This window comes from Pantherophis guttatus, chromosome 3, assembly GCF_059756535.1.
Source record: "Pantherophis guttatus breed Tessera chromosome 3, ASM5975653v1, whole genome shotgun sequence".
Taxonomy (NCBI): Eukaryota; Metazoa; Chordata; class Lepidosauria; order Squamata; family Colubridae; genus Pantherophis; species Pantherophis guttatus.
The window spans coordinates 117,671,946-117,696,205 of NC_142065.1; the positions used below are offsets into that span (position 1 = coordinate 117,671,946).

The 24,260-nt window shown below is 38.3% G+C and overlaps 1 protein-coding gene across 1 annotated transcript in view; it reads right to left on the reverse strand.

The window, feature by feature from the left end:
- Window positions 1–18,445: 18,445 nt before the first annotated feature.
- The window catches only part of LOC132710506 (uncharacterized), a 46,289-nt gene continuing 40,474 nt past the window's right edge, over window positions 18,446–24,260 (reverse strand). Inside the window, 1 exon segment of the mRNA XM_087890718.1 lies at window positions 18,446–24,259. Coding sequence (XP_087746844.1) covers window positions 24,016–24,259 — 244 coding nt within the window. The 3' untranslated portion in view covers window positions 18,446–24,015.

Here is a 24,260-nt window from a genome sequence, read left to right on the forward strand (position 1 = left end):
TCTTTAGAAGAGCACTTGACGGCCGTGACTGGGAGGATTTTTCATCAGGTCCGCCTGATTCGCCAGTTGCGTCCCTTTCTGGATCGGGACTCGTTACGCACGGTCACTCATGCCCTCGTCACCTCCCGTCTGGACTATTGTAACACTCTCTACATGGGGCTCCCCTTGAGGAGCACTCGGAGGCTCCAACTGGCGCAGAGTGCGGCCGCGCGGGTGGTGATGGGAGCAATGTGGCACTCCCATGTAACGCCTCTCCTGCGCGAGCTGCACTGGCTCCCGGTGGTCTTCTGAGTGCGCTTCAAGGTTTTGGTTATCACCTTCAGAGCGCTCCATGGCTTAGGACCTGGCTATTTACGGGACCGCCTGCTGCCACCAATAGCCTCCCACCGACCAGTACGCTCCCATAGAGAGGGGCTCCTCCGGGTGCCGTCGGCCAATGTCGACTGGCGGCCCCCAGGGGGAGAGCCTTCTCTGTGGGGGCACCTACGATCTGGAACGAGCTCCCCCCGGAGATACGGAGGATTCCGGATCTGCGTACCTTCCGTCGCGCGCTTAAGACGTTCTTATTCCATCAAGCTGGCCTGACCTAAACTTTTCCTCTTTTTAAATGGAATTTTAAATCTGGTTTTAATTTATTGGGTTTTTAAAATGGTTCAGCCAAATTTATTTAATTAGTTTTATCTCTATTTTAAATTTTGTATCTATATGTTTTATTTTATGGCTGTTCACCGCCCTGAGTCCTTCGGGAGTAGGGCGGTATACAAATTTAATAAAATGAAAAAATGAAAATGAAAATAGAGAATTGAGATATCTGATTGTGAATGTATTAACAGTGGCTAGAATTGTGTTTACTAAAAATTGGAAAAATGAGAAAATACCAACGCAAGATGAAGTTATTAAGAAAATAATAGAATGTGCTGAAATAAGTAAATTGACATTTGAAATTAGAGAACAAGAAGATAAACAATATTATAAGATACGGGATTTATTTTATCAATGGTTAGATAAAAAAATATGGAAATGAAATATGATAAGAGATTTTTATAATATAAGAATTGTAGAACTATATAAAATATAACATAAAGATGTATTATTATTGGATCAATTTAGGATGATGAAATGAATGTTATAATATAAATTAACATCTTAGAATATTTTGTACAAAATGAGGGAAGAATAGCTATAGTCAAATAAATGATTAATGAGGACAATAATACATAGATATATATTAGATCGATAATATAATAATTTAGGTAAACTGTAAGCTATGAATATGGTGAAGATGCACAAAAGACTTGTAACCAACCGATACACTGTGTGTAATTGAAGATGTTTTTATGTTTTTATGTATGTTTATTTAAAAATAAAAATAAAATTTTTCAAAAAAAAAAAGAAGTGAAAGTGGTTAATGGTTAATGGTAAAAGTTAACCTGCAGTGCCATCTAGTGGTGAAAGGGGAAAAAAGATATATATTTTGAAGAAATAACTGACCTTGACATTTTGGCTGAATGATAATTGAACAGCTGTGGAAAAGAGAAGACTAGACTTTGAACTTGCTTTTGAACTTTATTTTTCTTTTTTGACTTTGAATCTTACATAACTCTCCCTTTTCGCCTGGGATGACTAATTTGTATACTTTTGTATAAACTCTTTGAAGTACTTTCTTATGAGATTTGCTGGTGGAAAGAGAAAAGCATATGTTCTTTTTTTTTTTTATTGAAAAAGTTTTACAAACATCAATTTTTCCCCCATTTCCCCCCCCATCCCTCCCTAACCCCCTCAAACCCTCCCTCCCCATGACTTCCCCAAGGTGAAATCCATCCACATTGTATTATATCATACTTTACCACCCCTCTATTCTCCTCCCTGTGCACTATAAATTTCTACATAACAATAAGCTATTTTACCCCCTATAAACTATACATTTCTACACAACATTTAGCTAAAAGCTATCTGGTACTTCCTGGTTTGGTAGTTATTCTGCACATAATCTATCCAATTCTTCCACTCCCATGCATAAGTCTCTTGAGTCCGGTCTTTTAAGTATGCTGATATCTTCACCATTTCTGCAAAACTGGCCATCTTCAAAGTCCATTCTTGAATTGTAGGCACATCAACCCTTTTCCAATATTGACCAATCAGTAACCTGGCTGCTGTCACCATATACAATATCAATTTTGTTTCACCCACTGAAAAACCCTTAACTATACCCAGTAAAAACAAATGAGGAGAAAATTGATTTTTTTTCTTTAAAACATTTTGCATAACCCACCAAATTTTTATCCAAAAAGCCTTGGCTTTCTTGCATGTCCACCATATATGATAATATGTAGCATCTAAACAATCACATCTCCAACATTTCGGTTGAACATTAGGATACATACATGACAATTTCTTAGGATCTAAATGCCACCTATAAAACATTTTATAAAAATTTTCCCTTAAATTCTGCAACTGTGTAAACTTAACATTCTGGACCCATATTTTTTCCCATGTTTCCATCATAACTGGTTCTCCAAAATTTTGCGCCCATTTTATCATACAATCTTTAACCAATTCATTTTCTGAATCTCTTTCTAACAAAACATTATAAATCCTCTTAATATGCATTGGGCCTTTCTCTTTTATCTGTCTAACCAATTCTTCTTCATGCAACATTAAACCGGTTTTTTGATCTTCTCTCCATCTCAATTGAAGTTGATTATACTGTAACCAAGTTAAATTAATCCCTTCTTCCAACAGTGTGTTCAATGTCTTTAGTTGCCATCTGCCCCCATCATTAAAAAGTACTTCTTTATATAACCCCCCCGAGTGACTTTATATTTATATTCTGTATAATGTGACCAAGATCCAACCACAACGGTATTTTGTAATCCCATTTGAATCGGTGCTTCTTCCATACTCTCATCAAGGAGCTCTTCCATACTCTCATCAAGGAGCATATGTTCTTGACTTGTCTTTTACCCAGATGCCTTTTTACTAAACTCAATAAAATTAGATTTCTAGAAATTGTGGATTAAGACTTGAAGAGTCAGAAGAAAACCTTTTTCTTTTGGCTTTTTTTATTGGATCTTTGTCTCTTCTTATTTCTTTTCTTTCTTTCTTTCTCTCTCTCTTTTTGAATTGCCCTCTGGACAATTGGATTAATTTTTCTTTGTCTTATTTTTTCTTTTTTTTTCTCTCTCTCCATACTTCCTTTTTAAATTTTTATAGGGGAGAGTGGGAACTTTAAATTTTTGGAGGAAGGTCGTTGATTGGAATTTTTCTTCTTCTTTTTCTTAATATTTTTGCTAATCCAACCATCGGATGGATTAGAGATTTGGATTATAATTAAACCACAAGTGGATTATAAAATATTAAAACGAAGAAATTTACAGCTCATTTGCATCCTGCATCAAGTCCCTCAGCAGCAGAAAATGTCAGAGATGACGGAACTAAGAAATTTTATGCAATTGCTTCATGATGATATAAAACAAGAGTTAAAAGAAATGAAGGAGATGATGGAGAAAAATGAAGAGAGAATTCAAAAAGTAGAAGAAAAAGAAGAAATTACAGAGAAGAAAGTTGACGAATTAGAAGAGAAATTAGTTTCAACAGACAAATCACAAGAAAAAACAATTATCTCACTTGAAATGGAACATTCTGAATTCTACTTAAGTTTTCAAAATATAGAGGAAGAAAAAGGAGAAAATCTATCTGAAGTGATTGCTGAGATTTTTTTCAGAAGCTTTGGAACAACCCAAGGAAAAGATTCTAAATGAGATTGATGAAGCGTTTAGAGTATATACAAGATATGCAGTGAAAAATAAATTACCAAGAGAAGTACATGTAAGATTTACAAAGAATGTGGTGAAAGGAGAGATTATAAAAGCAGGAAGAATTACACCACTGAAATATAAAGATAAAGAACTTGTGGTTCTATGACAAATACCCAGAAGAGTTAGGGATCTGAGGAGAGAATATCAATTCTTAACAAAAATTTTAGTATTTAAAGGAGTGAGTTTTAGATGGTTAATACCTGAAGGAATTATGGTGACATGGCAAGAACAAAGACAGACTTGATTCTATTGAAAAAGCAAAGCTGTTTTATCAACAATTCTGTGGACCGTTAGAGGAAGGCCAGGGAGCAGTAGGTGAGACAAAACAGAGAGATGAAGAGAAAGAGAAAGATGAAAAAACAAAAGAAGAAAGAGCGTTAAGAGAGGGGGCGAGATCTAAAGATCCAATGAAACAAAGAGAGACAAGGGTGATGAAATTAAAAACTAGTAACAAGTAAATCATGGAAGAAGAAATCAAAGCAATATCACTAAATGTAAATGGACTAAATGCAGTGATAAAAAGAAATAGAACTTTAAGCAAATTAAACAGTTTGAAAATGGACATTATATGTTTAAAGAAGTACATATTAGAAAACAACATGTAAAATTGTTACAATATCCAAAGTTAGGAGTTTTATTTACATCGTTGATACAACAGAGTAAAAGAGGTATGGTACTGTATATCAAAGAAAAATTAGAACCTAAACTATGTTTTGAAGATGATGAAGGCAGGATTCTGATGGTGGAAATAAAAATGAAATCAAAACAAATATTACTAATTGCAGTATATGCGCCAAATGAAAAACAAGAAGAATTTTATTGAAGACTACACAATTTTATTTTAGAATTGGATTATGAATATGTATGTATAATGGGTGATTTCAATGCCATAGTAGATGTGGACTTGGATTACAAAGCAATGAAGACATGTAAAAAGTCTAGTAGAACACTGCTGAGATCTTTTTTCACAATGATGGAAGAATTGAGCATTCAAGATGTTTGGAGACAAAAACACTTGAAAGAAAAGCAATGCACTTTTTATTCAAATAGACACTTATCATGGTCTAGGATAGACATGATATGGATGTCAACAGAGCTTATGGACAATATACAAGAAATAAATATTGATTCAAATATTTGGGTGGACCATAACCCAATGATAATAACATGGAAAGGTCAAAAGAAAAAGACAGGATGGACTTTAAATGCAACAATACTAAATGAAAAAGACTTTCAACAGTTTATGGAAAAAGAATTAGAGTTTTTCTTTAAAATAAATAAAAAAGAGGACATATCACTCCAGACTGTATGGGATACTATGAAAGCTTATATTAGAGGTCTGGCAATAACTTATTTGGGGAAAAAGAACAAAAAGAAAAGACAAAAAAGGATAAGATTGGAAGAGGAGTATAAGAAACTAGAAAAAGAATTCCAAAAAGATATTCAAAATAAAAAAATTAAGAAGTTGATGGAATTGAAAAAAGCATGAAATAAATCTAAATGAACAGGAACAATTAGCAAATTAATGAAGAACAACTAAACATATTTTTTTCAAAAATGCAAATAAACCAGGAAGGTGGTTAGCATACAAATTGAAAAAGGAGAAGGAGAAGAAGATGATAAAATATCTACAAGATGAAGAGTGGAAACTATGCTACAGAAATGAGGAAAAGAAGAAGATAATTCAAAAATATTATAAAAAACTCTACTCTCAAGAGAAAATCCCAGAGGAAGAGATATCAAAATATTTGGAAAATTCAGATCTACCTAAAATAACAGTTCAATATAAGGGAATGTTAGAAGAAAGAATAACAATGATGGAATTAACAGAAGCGATAAAAAGACAAAAAAATGGGAAAGCACCTGGACCAGATGGTCTACCAGCAGAATTATACAAAACATTACAAGAAGCGATGAGCAATGTAATGCTGGAATTATTCAATGAACTTCTAATGAAGGCCAGAATGTCAGACTCATGGAGGGAAGCCTATGTGATACTTATTCCCAAAGAAGATACAGATCTACAACTAATAAAAAACTATAGACCTATTTCACTATTAAATGTGGATTACAAGATTTTTGCTTCAATAATGGCAAACAGATTAAAAAGACCATTAAATGAACTTATCCACAAGGATCAAAATGGATTTTTACCTAAAAGGCAAATTAGAGACAATATGAGGGTAATTTTGGACACCTTTTATTTACTTATTTATTATTTATTAAATTTTTTATACTGCCCTTTTCCCGAAGGACTCAGGCCGGTGAACAGCCAGGGTTAAAATACATGCAGTATAAAAATTAAAATAATTTAAAAATAATTAAATCCAATTTGGCTTTCTAATTTTAAAACCCCTTACCCATAAAATTAATCAATTAAAATTTTAAGCCAGTCCAGCTCGCTGAAACAAGAAAGTCTTCAGAGCCCGGCGGAAAGTACAGAGGCCCGGGATCATTCGTATCCCTGGGGGTAGCTCATTCCAGAGGGTGGGTGCCCCCACAGAGAAGGCTCTGCCCCTGGGGGTCACCAGTCGACATTGCTTGACCGATGGCACCCTGAGGAGACCCTCTCTGTGGGAGTGTATTGACCGGTGGGAGGTTATCGGTGGCAGAAGGTGGTCTCGTAGATATCCAGGCCCTAAGCCATGGAGCGCTTTAAAGGTGAGAACCAAAACCTTGAAGTGCACCCGGAAGACCACCAGAAGCCAGTGCAGCTCGCGCAGGAGAGGTGTTACATGGGAGCGCCATGTCGCCCCCATAATCACCCGCGCGGCTGCATTCTGGACCAGTTGGAGCCTCCGGGTGCTCCTCAAGGGGAGCCCCATGTAGAGACCATTACAGTAGTCCAGGCGGGAAGTAACGAGGGCATGGGTGACCGTGCATAAGGAGTCCTGATCCAGAAACGGGCGCAACTGGCATATCAGGCGAACCTGATAAAAAGCCCCCCTGGCCACGGCCGTCATATGCTCTTCTAAAGTCAGCCGTGCATCCAGGAGGACGCCCAAGTTACGGGCCCTCTCCGTGGGGGCCAATGACTCGCCCCCAATAGCCAGCGATGGCACCAGCTGGCTATATCGAGACGCCGGCAACCATAGCCACTCGGTCTTGGAGGGGTTGAGTCGGAGCCTGTTCCTCCCCATCCAGACCTGCACGGTCTCCAGGCATCGGGCCATCACTTCAAGGGCATCATTGGGCTGGTCTGGGGTGGAGATGTACAGCTGAGTGTCATCAGCATACAGATGGCACTGCACCCCAAAACCACAGATGATCTCACCCAGTGGCTTCACATAAATGTTGAACAGGAGAGGTGAGAAGACCAACCCTTGTGGCACCCGGTGCCTCCCACTCCCAACCCCTCCAGCCGGCGCAGCATGATACCATGGTTGATGGTATCAAAAGCCGCTGAGAGATCTAATAGGACCAGGACAGAGGAGCACCCCCTGTCCCGAGCGCTCCAGAGATCATCAACCAATGCGACCAATGCTGTTTCCGTGCTGTACCCAGTTCTGAAGCCGGACTGGAACGGATCTAGATAGACAGTTTCATCCAGGTACTGCGGGAGCTGTCGCACAACCACACTCTCAACAACCTTCACCACAAAGGGAAGGTTGGAGACTGGATGGTAGTTTGCCAAAACAGCCGGGTCCAGAGAGGGCTTCTTGAGGAGGGGCCTCACCACTACCTCTTTCAAGGCGGGGGGTAGGAAACCCTCACTCAAAGAAGTGTTAATAATCCTCTGGAGCCAGCCTCGTGTAACCTCCCGGATAGCCAGCACCAGCCAGGAGGGACACGGGTCCAGTAAACATGTGGTTGTGTTCAACCTCCCCAGCAACCTGTCCACGTCCTCGGGCGTCACAGGGTCAAACTCATCCCAGATAACATTCTCAAGACCCGCCTCAGACATCCCGCCCGAACCCACCCAGTCAGAATCCAGGCTTTCCCGAATTTGAGCAATTTTATCGTGCAGATAACACGCAAAATCCTCAGCTCGCTCTTGCAAGGGGTCTTCCCACACTCCCAGGTGGAGAAGGGACTGGGTCACCCTAAACAGGGCAGCTGGGCGGTTATCTGCGGATGCGATAAGAGCGGAAAAGTAGTTACACTTCGCCGCTTTTATTGCCACTAAGTAGGTCTTGATATAAGACCTCACTAGTGTTCGGTCAAATTTGGAATGACTAGTCCTCCAACTACTCTCTAGGTGTCTTTTCCGGCGCTTCATCTCCCTCAGCTCCTCGGAGAACCAAGGAGCTGGGCAGGTTCGGCGCCAGGTCAGAGGCCACAAAGGCATGACCTGATCTAAAGCACCAGCGGCTGCCCTATCCCAGGTGGCCACCAGGTCTTCCATCGAGTCATGAGCCAGAGTCTCAGGAAATGGCCCAAGCTCCATTTGGAACCTATCAGGATCCATCAGGCGCCTGGGGCGGAACCACCTGGTCGGTTCTGCCTCCCTGCGGTGGGGTGTCACGGTCAGAAAGTCAAGCCTAAGGAGAGAATGGTCTGACCATGACAAGGGTTCAATGGCTATATCCCCTGTATCTAGACCATTCGAACACTGACCAGAGACAAAAACCAAGTCCAGAGTGTGTCCTCCTATGTGAGTAGGGCCATGAATTAACTGGGTCAGGTCACCTTGGAGTATTACGAGACACAAACAGATGGCGATGATATTCTTAGATGCCCAAAAAGCTTTTGATAATGTGAATTGGCAATTTATGATAGAACAATTGCAGAGAATGGACTTTGGGGAGAGATTTATAAACACAGTAAAAACGATTTATGACAACCAATCTGCTAAAATAATGATGAATGGAGAAATGATAGAGAATGTTGGTATTATGAAGGGTACTAGAATAGGATGCCCCTTATCACCATTACTGTTTATTCTGACTTTAGAAGTATTAAATAGAAATATTAGGCGAGACAAAGAGATAAAGGGAATGAAAATTAAAAAAGAAGAAAACAAATTGCAAGCATTTGCGGATGATTTAGTATTCATTTTGGAGGAACCACAAGTTACAGGACCAAAATTATTATCCTAAATAGAGAATTATGGAAAGGTGTCTGGACTGAAAATAAATAAAGAAAAAACAAAAATTTTGGTGAAAAAATTACAGAAAAACAAAAAAGAGAGATAGAAGAGACATTAGACATACAAGTGGTGAAAAAAGTTAAATATTTAGGAATATATTTGACTTCAAGATGTGCAACGATTAAAGAACACAATTATTATAGACTTAAAGAACAAATTGAGAGAAACTTGGAGAAATGGAAGAATCTTTAATTGTCACTTATGAGAAGGATAGCAATAATAAAGATGAATATATTACCAAGATTGTTATTTCTATTTCAGACAATACCGATAAAAATTGAAAAGGCTTATTTTCAATATTTAAATAAGATAATAAGGAAATTTATATGGCAAGCCAAAAAAGCAAGAATAAGTTTAAAAATGCTTCAGGATACAAAATTACGAGGAGGATTTGGACTCCCGAATTGGGAATTATATTACCAAGCAGCAGCATTGACATGGCTGAAAGAATGGGTTGAACTAAGAAATACAAGACTATTAACACTGGAAGGCCATGATTTACAATTGGGCTGGCATGTGTTTTGATGGTATGGTAAAAATAAGATACATACATACTTTCATAGACATTATACAAGAAATGCATTGTTATTGGTATGGGAAAAAGTTAGAGATAAATATTATGTGAAAATACCAATATGGTTATCAACAATGGAAGCCTTAATTCACCCAAATGTTTTTAAGTTTGGAAATATTGTTAGATATAAGGATTCGTAAACAGATAAGGTGGAATTGAAAGGGAAACAAGAATTGGAAGAACAGGGAATTGAAATGGATTGGTATATGTATATGCAAATACAAACAAGATATGAAAAAGATGTCAAACTACATGGTTTTTATTTAAAGAAGACTGAACTGGATAAGATACTCATCAGAACAGATGATAAATTAATTAAAAAATGTTACAATTTTTTATTGAATATAAAATTAGAGGAAGAACAAGTAAAAGAAACAATGGTAGCCTGGGCAAAAAATTTTGGATACTCAATTTAGATAAATGGCAACAATTATATGGGAAAGAAATTATAAATTAACAATGTCCACTGCATACAAGGAAAATCAATATAAAATGTTTTACAAATGGCATATGCCCCCTGAGAAACTGGCAAAAATGTTTAAAGATAAATCAGCTAAATGCTGGAAATGCCACCAGTTACCAGGCTTATATTACCACATGTGGTGGACATGCCCTGAAGCAAAGAGCTATTGGAATAAAATTAAGCTATGGTTGGAGGAAATGATATAACAACGTATGGATTTAAAACCAGAACTATTCTTATTGGGTATCTTACCAGAAAAAAATAGCAAAGACAATATATATTTGATTATACATGTAATAACAGTAGCAAGGATTGTTTATGTACAAAATTGGAAAGCAGAGAATATACCATCGGAGGGAGAAGTAGTTAAATTTTTTTTAGATTGTGTGGAATCCTAATTGTGTGGAATTCTAATACGAGAAATAGAAAAATATGGAGAAATATCTGGACTTAAAATTAACAAAGGGAAAACCAAAATGATAGTTAAAAACTTAACAACAAATCAGAAAAAAGAATTAGAAAAGGAAATGGATTTACAAATTATAAAAAAACCCAAGTACTTAGGGATATGGTTAACAGCGAGATGTATGTTCCTAAAGGAGGATAACTACATGGTATTAGTCCAACAAATAAAGAAGGATTTGGAAAAATGGGGGACGCTACCACTATCAATTTTAGGTAGGATAGTGACCATCAAGATGAACATCTTACCCAAATTATTATACTTATTTCAGACAATTCCCATATCATTAGATAAGAAGTTTTTTGGAGAATTTAACAAAATTACTACAAAATTTGTTTGGTCAGGAAAGAAGGCAAGGATAAAACCACTCTCTCTCCAAAATAGCAGAAGTAGGGGGGGCTTTGGACTCCCGGCGTGGGAATTTTACCACAAGGCAGCAACTCTGGTTTGGATAAGGGATTGGGTGAACTTAAACAACAGAAGAATCTTAACACTGGAAGGACACGATCTGCAAAAGGGGTGGCATACCTTTATTTATTTATTTATTTATTTATTTATTTATTTATTTATTTCCATTTCTATACCACCCTTCTCCAAATAGGACTCAGGGCGGTGAACAGCCAAAGTAAAAGACAGAACATACAAAATTTAAAAAACAGTTTAAAATAATTAAATATTTTGACCGTAAATTTAAAATCAATTTAAAATTTAACTCAAGCCAGCCCAGCTAGTTGAAATAAATAGGTTTTCAGGGCCCGATGAAAAATCCGGAGGTCTGTTATTGTACGTATCTCTGGGGGGAGGTTGTTCCAGAGGGTGGGCGCCGCCACAGAGAAGGCTCTCCCCCTGGGGGTCGCCAGCCAACATTGTCTAGCAGACGGCACCCAGAGGAGGCCCACTCTGTGCGAGCGTACTGGCCGGTGGGAGGCTATTGGTGGCAGAAGGCGGTCTCGTAGATACCCTGGCCCTAAGCCATGGAGCGCTTTAAAGGTGGTCACCAACACCTTGAAGCGCACCCGGAAGACCACCGGGAGCCAGTGCAGCTCGCGCAGGAGAGGTGTCACATGGGAGCATCTCGTCGCCCCCATAATCCCCCGCGCGGCCGCGTTCTGGACCAGCTGGAGCCTCCGGGTGCACCCCAGGGGGAGCCCCATGTAGAGAGCGTTGCAGTAGTCCAGGCGGGAAATGACGAGTGCCTGAGTGACTGTGCATAGGGAGTCCCGATCTAGAAAGGGGCGTAACTGGCGTATCAGGCGAACCTGATAAAAAAGCCCCCCTGGCCACGGCCATCAAATGATCTTCTAAAGACAGCTTTGCATCCAGAAGAACGCCCAAGTTACGAGCCCTCTTCGTTGGGGCGAGTGATTCGCCCCCAATAGCCAGCGATGGCATCAGCTGGCTATATCAGGACGCCGGAAGCCACAGCCACTCAGTCTTGGAGGGGTTGAGTCGGAGCCTGTTTCTCCCCATCCAGGCCCACACGGCCTCCAGGCACTGGGACATCACTTCAAGGGCATCGTTGGGGTGGCCTGGGGTGGAGATGTACAGCTGGGTGTCATCAGCGTACTGATGGAACTCCACCCCGAAGCCATGGATGATCTCACCCAGCGGCTTTACATAAATGTTGAACAGAAGGGGTGAGAGGACCGACCCTTGTGGCACCCCACAAGCAAGGTGCCTTGGGGTCGACCGCTGCCCCCCTGTCAACACAGATTGCGACTGGTCAGAGAGGTAGGAGGAGAACCACCACAGAACGGTGCCCCCCACCCCCAACCCCGCCAACCGGTGCAACATGATACCATGGTCGATGGTATCAAAAGCCGCTGAGAGGTCTAACAGGACCAGGATAGAGGAGCAACCCCTATCCCGAGCCCTCCAGAGATCATCCACCAACGCGACCAATGCCATTTCCGTGCTGTGCCCAGGCCGGAAGCCGGACTGGAGCGGGTCTAGATAGACAGCTTCATCCAGGTACCGGGGAAGCTGTTGCGCTACCACACTCTCAACAACCTTCGCAACAAAGCGAAGGTTGGAGACTGGATGATAGTTAGCCAAAACAGCCGGATCCAGAGAGGGCTTCTTGAGGAGGGGCCTCACAACCGCTTCTTTCAAAGCGGCCAGTAGGACCCCCTCACTCAAAGAAGCGTTAACAATCTTCTGGAGCCAGCCTCGTGTCACCTCCCGGGAAGCCAGTACCAACCAGGAGGGACACGGGTCCAATAAACATGTGGTTGCGTTCAGCCGTCCCAGCCCTGTCCATGTCCTCGGGAGCCACAGGATCGAACTCCCGCCAGATAACACTCTCAAGACCTGCCTCAGTCATCCCGTCCGGACATACCCATGTCCTTTATGTAGGATAAAGGGAATAGGATACACTCATATTTCTATAGACACAAAATAAGAGATGCATTGTTACGAATTTGGGAGGATATAAGGAAAAAACATTACATGAAAATCCCTGGTTGGTTATCCACCATGGAAGCAATGATCCACCCCAACACATTAGATATAAGCAAAATGTCCAGATATTCAGAAATTTTAGATAAACAGGGGAAGCTTAAAAACAATCAGACACTAAAGGAACAGGGAATTTCTATCAATTGGTGGCCATATTTACAACTGCAATCTAGGTACAAGAAAGACGTGGAAGAATACGGAATTGACACAGAACCAAAACAACTAGACAAATTGTTGATAGGCCCCGAAGGAAAATTAATATCCAAAATATGCAATTATCTATTAGAATTTGATAGAGTAGAGGAGGTGGTGAAAGAACCGATGATTGCATGGGCTAAAAACATAGGGCATAATATAGATTTAGAGGATTGGGAAAGAATTTGGAACAAAAAATACACTATAACAAAATCTGCTGCTTATAAGGAAAATCAATACAAAATGCTTTACCATTGGCACCTAGCCCCAGCAAGGCTGGCTAAAATGTACTCGAATTTAAGCCCAAAATGTTGGAAATATAACCAATGTCAAGGTACCTTCTTTCATGCTTGGTGGCTATGTCCTGAAGTGAAAAAATTCTGGACTAAGATACAAGGATGGCTACAAAAGATAATAAAATGTCAAATAGAACTAAATCCAGAAACATTTCTCCTGGGAATACTTAAAACAAAATTTGATAGAAAGATAAGATATTTGATTCTACACATATTAACAGCAGCAAGAATTGCTTTCGCGCAATATTGGAAGGAACGCAATACACCACCAGTGGGATTGATCATTCAGAAGATATATGAATGTGCTGAAATGGATAAACTTACCCTAGAACTAAAAGAAAAAGATGATTCAGAATTTTTTTAATTTTTTTTTTATTAAATTGCATAATAATACAATAAATGAACTATCGGTTAGACAGCGTTAATATAAATACAGATTGAATACATTCTTAACTTATCATATTTCATATTTTACTCCCTTATTTAGATATCTAAGTTCTTCCTTTTCCTTTCTTTATTCTATCTTCCAACCATTTGTACCATAGTCCCCACACCATATAGTATTCCGATTCCTCTTTCTCATCAATCTCATATGTTAATTTACACATCTCAGCGCACTCTAAAATTTTCCAAATTAAATGTTCTTCCGGTGGTATTCCTTTTTCTTTCCAATACTGTGCATATGTTATCCTGGCTGCCATGATAATGTGTATTATTAAGTATCTCTTCCTCTTCTCATATGTCCTCTTTAGAACTCCCAGGTGAAAAGTTTCGGGTGCCAAATCTATGTTTTCTTCAATTACTTCCTGGATCCAAATTCGAATCTTTTTCCAATATTTGATCACTTTGGGGCATGTCCACCACATATGGAAGAAGGTGCCCTGTTGGTGGTCGCATTTCCAACAATTTGGTCTCAAATTTGGATAGATTTTAGCTAATCTTGAGGGGGCTAAGTGCCATCTGTACAACATTTTATACTGATTTTCTTTAAATGTTACCGCTCTTGTCAATTTATAGTTCCTATTCCAAATTATTTCCCAATCGGCCAAATTTATATTATGCCTTATGTTTTTTGCCCATACAATCATTTGCTCCTTTACCACCTCCTCGGCTCTGTCATATTCTAATAAGTAATTGTATAATTTCGATAATATTTTATTTTCTGTGCCCGTCAATAATTTGTCAAATCTGTTTAATCCCGTCTCTATTCCAAATTCCTCCTTATCTTTTTGATACCTAGATTTGATCTGTAAATATGGCCATCAGTCAATGTAGATGCCCTGTTCTTTGAGTGATTCATTTGTTTTGAGGTTTCCGCAACTATCTAAAATATCCTTGTACCTGTACATTTTATCTATTGCTAGAGCATTGGGATATATCATGGCCTCCATTACTGAAAGCCAGTTTGAAATCTTCATGTGTTGTTTTAGCCCAATTTCCTTCCACGTTTGTAATAGTGTATCCCGTAGCCTGTGTCAATTTGTAGAATTGAACAAAATCACTAGGAAATTTGTTTGGGGAGGGAAAAAACCCAGAATTTCGCTAAAAAAAGTTGCAGGACAATAGAAGCAGGGGAGGCTTTGGACTCCCTGCATGGGAAATCTACCATAAAGTGGCCAATTTAGTCTGGATAAAGGAATGGATTACTTTAGAAAATAAAAGAATTTTGATGCTAGAAGGGCATGATTTACAGAGAGGCTGGCACACGTACTTATGGGTCAAGGAAAAGGGGAAAAAATCATACTTCCACAGATGATTCAGAATTTTATGCGGTTTGGGAAAAATGGTACACTTGAATAGATAATAGAAATAAAAATTGGAAATATACATAAGGTTATTGAGGACTAGATATTGAACGTATATAATGTATATATTGTATGGAATGTTGATCCGAAGTATACAAAAAATGACAGTCTGTTGATTATGTACTAGAGTTGTGTAAAGGAAAATTGTAATAAAAATTATTTCAAAAAAGAAAAAGAAAAAAAAAGCGAAGATACAAAAATCCAGTCCAAACTGCCAGCTTTGCAATGACAAAGTTGAAACTATTTCACATTTAATATGTTAGTACAGCAAAATTGTGCAAAATACTTTAATAATAACAACAACAACAACAACAACAACCTTCTGTTGACTGAGTTTCATGTTTAATGAATAAAGTAAATAATAACAATAACAATAACAACAATAATAATAGCAGCAATGGTAACATGTAGTAAAAACACACAGGATATTGGGTGATTTTACAATATTAAGCCCCACAAATTATAAAAAGATTTGGGGTTCTGATTAGGCAAGAAATAGCTATACTCCTTATTTGGAATAATTAAATTTACATCTCTGTACCAAATATAACAATATAAATAAAACGTATCAGAGGAACTGGAAGTGTTGTGGCGATACTGGCTGGAAAATAGCGAGCTTCGAAGAGCTTCATGAAAATCCAGCCAGACAAACCACTGTTGGGGAGTCTTTGGACTGGAACCGTCTTGGAGGGATGGGGGAGAAAGAGAGGCACTTTGGAAGACCGAGAGGAACAGGCAAGTTCCTCGAACGGTCAGAGGCAGCTCTTTGATCTGGTGGCGGGGATAGCGGCCATTAAAATGGCCGCTTTAAGCTGGGGCAACCGGACTAAGATTTGTGCAGGAGTGATGTTTGAATGGAGTATTGTTACCAGGTGAGTGATTGGCCAATTCACAGGTAAGAAGAAAAATTTTGAAAGCTTAAAAGAGGTCTCAGCATGAAATAAATGGCTAATTGGCACTTGGGAATTTAAAGTGAAGAGAAAAATAAAAAGGAATCTAAAAGACTAAAGCCCAAAAAGGAAAACTTACTACCTGGATTTATAATTGAATTGGGAGAAATTAAAAACAATATGAGAAAAAGAAAACTGAATGAAAGCATTTTTTAGCAATAAAAGGAAGTAATTGAAGTGAAAGTACTTTCTATGTGGATTTAAAAGTGATACATTGCTGTCTGGAGATTTGTGAATCAGAGAGAGACATCTCCTGGCGGAAAGGAAGCACTACAACAATCGTTTTAAAATTTGAAGAAATAAAGGAGTGAGATAACCATGGGAAACTGTTTAAGGAGTATTTGTTTAAACAGCTGGAGCACGATTTTGAAAAGAACTGGAAAAAATAAAGCCTCAAACTGGAATGGTCTAAATAAATATTTGAATTGGATACTATTTGGAAAGAAAAAAGAAAAAAGAGATATTACATGGACTTGAATTTGAACTATACATAAACTACAAAAAAAAATTCTGTTCTTTGAACTGACAATATGGAAAATTGGGAGTATGAGTATGAGGAACTAATGGAGATGTTTAAGAAAGTGCATGAAGCGTTTAAGGGAAATAAAGAAGCGGAGAACTAGTTAGAAGATAAAAAAAGGAAAAAGAGAATAAAATGAAAAGCAAGAACATAACATTGAAGAGAAAACAATTGAAGATAAAAAATAGACAATTACACTGGGATTGACAGTGACAAAATAAAAATGGAAAGGGAGGAATATTCCTCAAAAAAGAGGGGAAGAGAAGAAAATGGGAAAAGATTGAGGGGGAGAATGAAGAGGGTAATAATTTTAAAAACTAGAGAAAGGATTCAGGGGGAAAGATACAATAAATATAAAAAGAAAAAGAAGAAAATAAGAGAATGGGAGAAAGGGAGGAAAATATTAAGAAATGGAATTTTGGAGAGACCAAAAGAAAATGGTTAAAAGGGGAAGAATAATTGGATAGTAGAAAGGGAATTAAAGTATTTATTGGTTGATTTAAAGGAATGGTATTAATAGTAGAAATTGTATGTAAGAAGTGAATTAGAAGAAGTACATAGATCACGGTAAAATGGAATAATTAATTGAAATTAAGATTATAAAAGTGAAATGTTACTAAATGATGTATGTAAGAAACAAAAAAGAAGTATATTGTTTATTGTAAAATGGATTAGCAGATGCAATGTGAAAGATAGATTGGTTTAAATGTGAAAATAACTGAAACTGTAATATAAAATTGAAATGCTAGTAAATGGAAATAATTGATGTGGAAATAAGAAATTAGGAATTAAAGAAAATAAGAGGTGGAAGATTAATTGAGTTAAAAGCTTTCATGGTAAAAATGGAATAAATTGAAATACATTGTTAATAATTAAAAAATGGGATGGGGATTTTGAGAAATATATATAATAATTGAAGAAAAAATTGGACACCATAGAGGAAAATATTCAATTGAAAATGAATACAGCAATGGAAACAGAATGGTAAGAAGGAGTAGAGGGATAGAAGGAGGGGAGAAGTGAGGAAGGAGAGAGAGAAATAGAAGAAGGGGAAAAGGAGAGGAAGAAAGGGAGGGGAAATAAGAGTAGGAGAGAAGGTTAGAAAGGGAGGAAGAAAGGAGGGGAGAAAGGAAGGGGAAGTAGAGAAGGAGTAGGAGAGGAGGAAAGAAGAAAGTAGGAAAGGATAAAAGAAGGGAGGGAAGGGAAAGAGAGAAGGAGAAGAAGGATTGTTGTAAAATAAAAAAGATGAAATGGTAAAAGGGCTACCCTGAACATGTATAAATTTATTAGGATGAAGAATGAATTAATATGAAAGTGAAAAGAAAATATATATGATTAATAATGAAGAAATTAGAATTTAAGGGCAGAAGAAGATGTTCTTTATACAATAAGCATAGAAGTATTAAGATAAGATAAAAAAGTATGGAAAAAATATTTTTGCAGAAATTGTAACTATGTAAAATGTATTTGGAGATGATAAGTTGTATAAGATATGATATGGCCAATACTCTGTTCATAAGATATGTGGATGTGTGCAAAAGAAAAAAAATCAATAAAACTTGATTAAAAAAAGAAGAAGAAATAAAACATATCTAAGATCTAATCTGGGTAGGTCACCGGGATCAGAGGTTTACTCTTCTAAGCTTTCAGACTCGTGCATGATCCCATCCTCAGGGAACTGGTTGGATCAGATTGGATCTTGCAACATTATCCTGGGACATGTATATTTGCCTTCATTTGTAAAATGTAACTATTTAATTGCAAATAAGAAAAAAAGAAAAATTCAATATTGTAAAGTTAAAATCATTTTTGGGAAGAATGAGCTTCCTTATCTTTTTCTAACTCCTGAAATCTATGCTTAATTTTCAAGACAAGCACTTTATTCATCAAAGTCAGGAAAAAACAGGAAAGGGATGTTTCATTAAATTATCTTCGCTTAAAACGTGGTGGATGTTTCTGAGCTGCTTCAGACAAGCTAATAACAAATCTTCATAACACCAGGACTGGAGCTATTTCCAAAAGTTTATTGCCTTCTGATGATAAAGGCCACTTCTCCACATTATCTACGGTACTATATATATTATTTATACTACAAGTAGTACTTGCTTAATCACTGGTTGCTTAGTGACTGATGTTATGATGGACTTCCACAGAGGTCCACAAAATTGTGTTCCAATTTTGAAGTTCTGATGTCCACATACACAAACACACCGTGATTGCATTTTAGGTGCTTTGCAACAGGCTCGCATTTACAACTGTTTGCCACTTCCTGTGGTCACATGACCACAATTGGGGGGGGGTTTGCCTGTTTCTGATGCTTTCTTCCTGCTTCTGGCAAAAAAAAAATGCCCCATTGAGTATAAGAATTCATTTAATGAAGACAGTGTTCATTTTAATGACTGCAGCATTTGCTTAACAACCATGGCATTCACTTAATCACTGCTGTAAATTAGGCACAGTCAAGAGGTGACCCCTGCTTAATGACTTCCACAACTTATAACCATAATTCAATTATAGTTTCAAATTGAGGACTACTGGTATGTTGAATCACAGGATTCTAGCAATAAACAAACACAAAACCCCCATAATCCCTCATAACAGAAATTAAATTAAATCAAATTAAAATTCAGTTTGAAAAGATCAAGTCACACATAGAATAAAAGAACTGAATAATTGTTAAAGTCAATCTTGATGTTCTAGTGGACTGGTGGTGGGCTGCTGCCAGTTCGGACCAGTTCGGGTGAACCAGTAACTGTGACCTGCGGTTGGGTCTGCCCACCCACCTGGGTGCAATCCCATCATATATCACTGTGTTTTCGATGTCACACGAATGTGTGGAAGGCACACATGGGCGAATTGCCATGGTTTTTGATGCCACATGCATGTGTGGACGGTGTGTGCAAGCAAATTGCCATGTTTTGTGACACCGCATGCATGTGTGGATTGTGCGCGTGCACTCATATTTCTGGTGCTGGGCGAACCAGTTGTTACAGTATGTGACGCCCACCTCTGCATCTAAGTATGAGGTAGCAACAGCCAAATAAGCCAATGCAGTCTTAGGTTGCATCAACAGAGGAACGGTGTCAAGATCATGAGAAGTGATAGTACTGCTCTATACTGCAGTATAGAGTTCCTTTGGATCTTCAGGGCTGCCACTAGTGAGGCCACATTTGGAATACTACATCAAATTCTGGTTGACATGATGAAAAAAAGATGCTGAGAAAGAGGGCAGAGAAGAGTTACAAAGATGATAAGATGAACTGTTAAGGGGACTACTGTATGTATGTATAGCATAATGAAGAAAAAGATTGGGAGGTGGTGACATGATAGCTGTCTTCCAGTACTTAAATGGCTGTTACAGAGAACAGGGAGTTGATTTATTCTTCAAAGCTCCTGAGGTAAGAACAAAAAGCAATTGGTGGAAACTCATTAAAAAGAGATGCAATCTGGAATTAAGGAGAAATTTCCTGATAGTTAGAACAATTAATCTGTTAAATGGCTTGCATCCAGATGTAGGTGCTCCATCACTGGAGGTTTTTCAAGAAGAGATTGGACAGTCATTTGTCCAGAACAGTATAGGTATAGAGCAATGATGGTTAACCTTTTTGGCACTGGGTGCTGAAACTGGAGTGTGCATGTGCGCGCTGGAGAACCAGAACCCGGAAGAGAGCAGCTCTTCCAACTCTTGTTATTCTGTATTCTAGATTCCCAAGAAAGCATAATAAGAATGCTCAAATGATGGTTAGGTATCTGGAGGGATCCATGCTGCTGAAATCAGGTATAGTTCTTTTTACCATCTTATCTTTTCTGTACTTTTTAGATCTCTGGTTAGATGGCCTCCAGGCATGAGGACAAACTTCAACTGCATTTTCTTTTGGGTCAAAGATGAGATGCTCTGTGCCATTGGAAGACCTTCCCTACAGGCTTCGTATAGATGTTAAATAAAAGGGGAAAGAATCTTGAGTCCCATGGCACCTCACAATGAAGAGCCCTAGATCTTGAGGAAGTGGGATGCACAACTTTGCTTCAAATCTGATGATACCATTCACATTTCCCCTGATCGATCACCGTGACACCTCTCTGGGGACTTTCAGAAACCAAAAAGGGCAGAAATATAGACTGCAGGTGGATGGAATTGATGTCACCACAAAGCTTGTCCCTTCTGTAAGACTAATGGGCTCAAATATATTCTCCAGGATGATGATTCAGTCACTTTTATAGGACATGCCAGATAGTATCTCTTTCTGAGCAAACCTGAGTGATTTAATCCTCCAGATGCCCAACAAATTTCTCACAATTCAACAACCATTCTTCGACCCTATTCCCTCCCTAAAAGGGCATGTGATTTCTTTAAACAAAGCAGTTGGATTGCCAACTATTTGGGAAGAAATTTTCCCTAGCAGATGACACAATTTTCTGGATGTTCCTATTATCCTTATTTATTGTCACTATGATCAATGGATTTTCTAACTCATTGTCAGATATGTATGACTATAGTGAACACATATGTGCCCTGAAAAGAAGCTACAGTATCTTGAATAACGTCTCACAGCCACACAGTTTCAATTTATAAAAAGTCAACTCATTTTGTAAAAATTCAACTGAGTGTGATCTTGGTTGCCTACACCTTAGTAGAGGGCAGGTTGTATTAATCAAAGGAAACTGATGCATAGTCTTTTTACTTCATAAATTGTGTAAAGTCCTCACTTTGGAATATTACGCCCTCGTCTCAGCTGGTGCATGGTTTGCCATCAGTTTATGTGATTTTTACCTCAGCTTAATAGCAGTAGATGTTACTTATTTTTTGTCTTGCAAGACTAATAAATGTATGTATCTACCACTATTACTACTATTAGAAGGCAAATATGTGACACCAGAATTCCCAACAAATACATGTGGACTGAGCTTAAAGTCACACTACTTCACATTTGGAATACTGCATTCAGTTTTGCTCATCTAAAAAAATGTTGAAGCTCTAGAAAGAGTGCAGATGATTAGGGGGCTGGAGGCTAAAACAAATGAAGAATGGTTGCAGGAATTGGGCATGTCTAGTCTAGTGAAAAAAAGAACTAGGGGTGACATGATCTCAGTGTTCCAATATTTGAGGGCTGCCACAAAGAAGAGAGAGTTAACCTATTTTCCAAAGCACCAGAAGGCAAGACAAGAAACAAAGCAACCTAGAATTAAGGAGGAATTTTCTGAAGTGAGAACAATTAATCAGTGGAACTGCTTGCCTCCAGAAGTTGTGGATGCTTCATCACTAGAGGTTTTGGACAACCATTTGTCTGAAATTGTATTGGAACTCCCTGCTTGGGCAGGGAGATGGACTAGAAGTTCTCTAAAGTCCCTTCCAACCCTGTTATTTTGTTTGTCAAGCTTCGGTGCTATCTTAAATAAACTTCATTCTCAAACGCAAAGTCTCTAATGAATCTCTTTTATTTAAGAATAGAAAAAACACGACATGCTTGAACTCTGGTTGCAGCCAAACTGGCCCCTCCTTCCAACAACCTCCCCTTCCGCTCTCCAACCCCAATATCCCATTGGCCATCATGCAGATCCATCTCTTCGTCTTGGCACATTCTTTTCACAGGAATTTGCCCCCACCCTCTGTCACCCAGGCAACACTATCTGTTACATGCAGAAAACTAGGTAAAAGTTCATCTTAGCAATAAATCACCGCTTCTGCTCTCTGTTTCATTTCATTCATGTCAGCGCTGGAAGAGAGCCTAATGTGGAACGCTGACATCGTTATTCTAAATCTACAATTGCAAGTGTTTAAAACAAAATTCTTCAGTTTTTATATTTCATTCTACATTTATTTTGCAAGAAAACTGCAGGGAGTTGTCCTGGTGGTTTCCAAGAATCAGACAGGATTGGGGGAATATACAATAGTCCTTAATTATTTATGACCACAATTGACCCTAAATTTCCTTTGCTTAGCAAGGCAGTTGTTAAATGAGTTTTGCCCCATTTTGCAACCTTTTTTTTGGCCACAGTTATGAAACATATCACTGCAGCTATTAATGAATCCTCCAGTCATTAAATGAATGGCTTTTCCCATTGACTTTGCTTGTCAGAAGCCAGCTGGGAAGGTTACAAATGGTGATCACATGACCCCAGGACAGTACAACTGTCATAAATACATGCCAGTTGACAAGCACCTGAATTTTGATTATGTGACCATGGTCGAAAGTGTGAAAAAATGTCATGTCACTTTTTCTTGTGCTGTTGTAAATTCAAATGGTCACTTAACGAATGGTTATAAATCGAAGACTTTCTGTTGTTTATTGCTACACCTGGAAATAGGATAATTGGGATTGCACCGTCAAGTATATTAAAATCAGATTCAGATTCAGCGGGTTTTCAGCAACTTTTTTGTTTGCTACAAATGACAATAATGAATCTTCATCACATGGTTAATGTTGACAGATATAAGAAAAATAATGAGCTGTCCAACTTTAATATAATTAAGAACCTAATGAACTTTAGTGCCTAATTAAACTCTGCCTCTCTGTCGAGCACCACATGGCTGGCAAATCCAAGAAGAATCTTCCCATAACTGTTCCACTGTCATTGATATTTTACCTCATTCCTCATTTATCTCAAACCCTGAAGGCCTTCTGCTACTTCCCTATTACATCCTATGCCCTCTTTGAATCTTATACTTCAAGTTAACCGAAATCTGAGAAGTTTCACATAGACCTGATGCTTAATTTTTGAGAGACATCTTTTAAAAATGGTTTTGCTGCTGAACATATATATTTGAAGTAAAGAGCTAATTTCCTGAGATGTTCCTGTATAGTAAAATGAGATACAAAGCAGTCCTGTTCTATTCAAAGTTTTGTCCAGTTGATTTCAATGGAACCAGAGGTAGGTTTCAGCAGGTTCTGACCAGTTGTGGAGAACCGGTAGCAGAAATTTTGAGTAGTTCGGAGAACGGGTAAATACCACCTCTGACTGGCCCCGCCCCCATCTATTCTCTGCCTCCCGAATCCTAGCTGATCAGGAGGAAATGGGAATTTTGCAGTACCTTTCCCCTGGATTGGGGAGGGAATGGAGATTTTACAGTATCCTTCCCCTGCCATGCCCACCAAGTCACACCCACCAAACCATGCCATGCCATGCCACCAAGCCACACCCACAGAACCAGTAGTAAAAAATTTTTGAAACCCACCACTGAATGGAATATGGTTATATTTATATTTAAGAAATAGTGCAACACTGGATCTGCTGAAAATTCAGTATAATATTAAGTTAGAGAATAGAGAATGTGATATGTACAATAATAGCAAGGTCAATAAGATTTTGTATATCAGAGCATATTGACATATATTAAGATAAACAAGTGTATATAAGAACAAAAAGATCAAAATGATTTAAAATAATTACCTTATCTGAATTACTATTAGAGCATCATTATTTAAATTTAAAGTTTCACCAGATACAATTGGATCCTTTGCGCCATAACCTTCTTTAATACACAGAGTATCCGAATCATTTGCTGTGGAAATATTAAAGTGATTTCTCTTAGAATCTGCAGTCAGAGAAACCTCATGGCAGTAAGAATGAAGAAATGTTTGGACTCCGTTAATGCCTACAAACTGTGAGGCAGATTATCTTCTCAGACTTC